This window comes from Geospiza fortis, unplaced genomic scaffold (genome assembly GCF_000277835.1).
Source record: "Geospiza fortis unplaced genomic scaffold, GeoFor_1.0 scaffold992, whole genome shotgun sequence".
Lineage (NCBI taxonomy): Eukaryota > Metazoa > Chordata > Aves > Passeriformes > Thraupidae > Geospiza > Geospiza fortis.
This window is the reverse complement of record NW_005054625.1, coordinates 188,717-190,559: the sequence shown is the minus strand read 5'-3', so window position 1 is coordinate 190,559 and position 1,843 is coordinate 188,717. Positions and strand designations below refer to the sequence as shown.

The following is a 1,843-nucleotide window of genomic DNA, read 5'->3' as shown; positions in this document are numbered from 1 at the left end:
GGGATGTGGGGATGGAGTCAGTCCCATGGGGATGTGGGGATGGAGTCAGTCCCACGGGGATGTGGAGATGGGGTCAGTCCCACGGGGATGTGGGGATGGAGTCAATGCAGAACAGACAGGGATGTGGGGATGGGGTCAGTCCCACGGGGTTGTGGGGATGGGGTCAATGCAGAACAGACAGGGATGTGGGGATGGGGTCAATTGCACGGGGATGTGGGGATGGGGTCAATGCAGAACAGACAGGGATGTGGGGATGGGGTCAGTCCCACGGGGATGTGGGGATGGGGTCAATGCAGAACAGACAGGGATGTGGGGATGGGGTCAGTCCCACGGGGTTGTGGGGATGGGGTCAATCGCACGGGGATGTGGGGATGGGATCGATCCAGCGTCCATGGGGATAAAGGGATGGAGTCAATCCAGTGTCAATGGGGATGTGGGGATGGGATCAGTCCAGACAGGCACGTGGGGATGGGATCAATCCAGAACAAACAGGGATGTGGGGATGGGGTCAATCCAGTATCCACAGGGATGTGGGGGGGTCAATCTACCATCCATGGGGATGTGGGGATGGGATCATGGGATCAATCCAGTGTCCATGGGGATATGGGGATGGGATCAACCCAGTATCAATGGGGATGTGGGGATGGGGTCAATCCAGATCAGACAGGGATGTGGGGATGGGATCAATTCAGTATCCACGGGGATAGGGGATGGGATCAACCTGGCACCCAGGGGAGTGCGGGGATGGGATTGATTTGGCACACGCAGATCCCTGTGGGAATGGGAAGAACCCAGCAGACAAAAGGAGGTGAGGATGGAATTCTGCAGGGATACGGGGTGGGATTGTGCAGGGAAGTAGGGATTGGGTGGACACTGAGCTGGGACACACAGGGATACGGGGACAGGATCAATCCAGCACACACAGGGATACGGGGACAGGATCAATCCAGCACACACAGGGAGGTGGGGATGGGATCAATCCGGCACACGCAGGGATAGGGGACGGGATCCCGCAGGGATGTGGGGTGGGATGCACATTCCAGAACCCACAGGGACCCAGGAGCAGGATCCTGTGGGGATCAACCCTTCACCCACAGGCACAGAGAGAGGATTCCATGGATATCTGAGGCTGGGATCCTGCAGGGACAGGGGGCTGTGAACCCATGGGATTTGGGAACAGCGTCTGTGAGGATGTGGGGCCGTGGTGCCGTGGGATTTTGGTGACAGGGTCCTACAGGGATCCCCTCAGCGTCTGTGGGAAAACATGGCTGTGATCCCACGGGATCTGCAGGGATCTGTGAGGACCTGGATCTGCGATCCCGTGGGTTTTGGGGACACACTCCAGCAGGGACCACTCCAGCGCCCCCCTCCCGCGGCCCCCCCGGCCCTCCTCGCGGTTCACCGCCAGGAAATCGGTGGCCACGATCTCCTCGAAGTGGTCGCAGGCACTCAGCAGTTGGTAGATGGTGGGACCCGAGCCCACATCGATCAACGTCCGCCCTTGGATCTCACCTGGGAAGGGACAGGACATGTCTGGGAGGGACCCCCACAACAAGACAGGGATCGGGAAAACCAGGGAAGAGCAGAGGAGCTGTCCCCGCGTGCTCCGTGCCTCAGTTTCCCCACCCCGCTGAGGGTCCCCGCCGCCTTCCCCTCACCGCTGGCGAAGGTCTCGGCCAGGCATCGCAGCTTCCAGGGCACCACGAACTCCTCGGAGGAGAAGTCGGCGCGGGGCGGGAGGTAATTGTTGCGCAGGTACGCGCGGGGGTCGAAGTGCTCGTAGCCCTCTCGGAGCGCGGCCTGGCTGCTCATGGCGAGGGGCTGCGGCTCCGGCCTCGCCGCC

General features: G+C 61.2%; 1 protein-coding gene across 1 annotated transcript in view; it reads right to left on the bottom strand.

Moving 5' to 3' along the window:
• PNMT (phenylethanolamine N-methyltransferase) overlaps nt 1-1,843 on the bottom strand; it is a 2,623-nt gene that overhangs the window by 595 nt on the left and 185 nt on the right. The window contains 2 exon segments of the mRNA XM_031064757.1: nt 1,281-1,512; nt 1,659-1,841. Of these exon segments, the coding sequence (XP_030920617.1) occupies nt 1,281-1,512; nt 1,659-1,841 (415 nt within the window).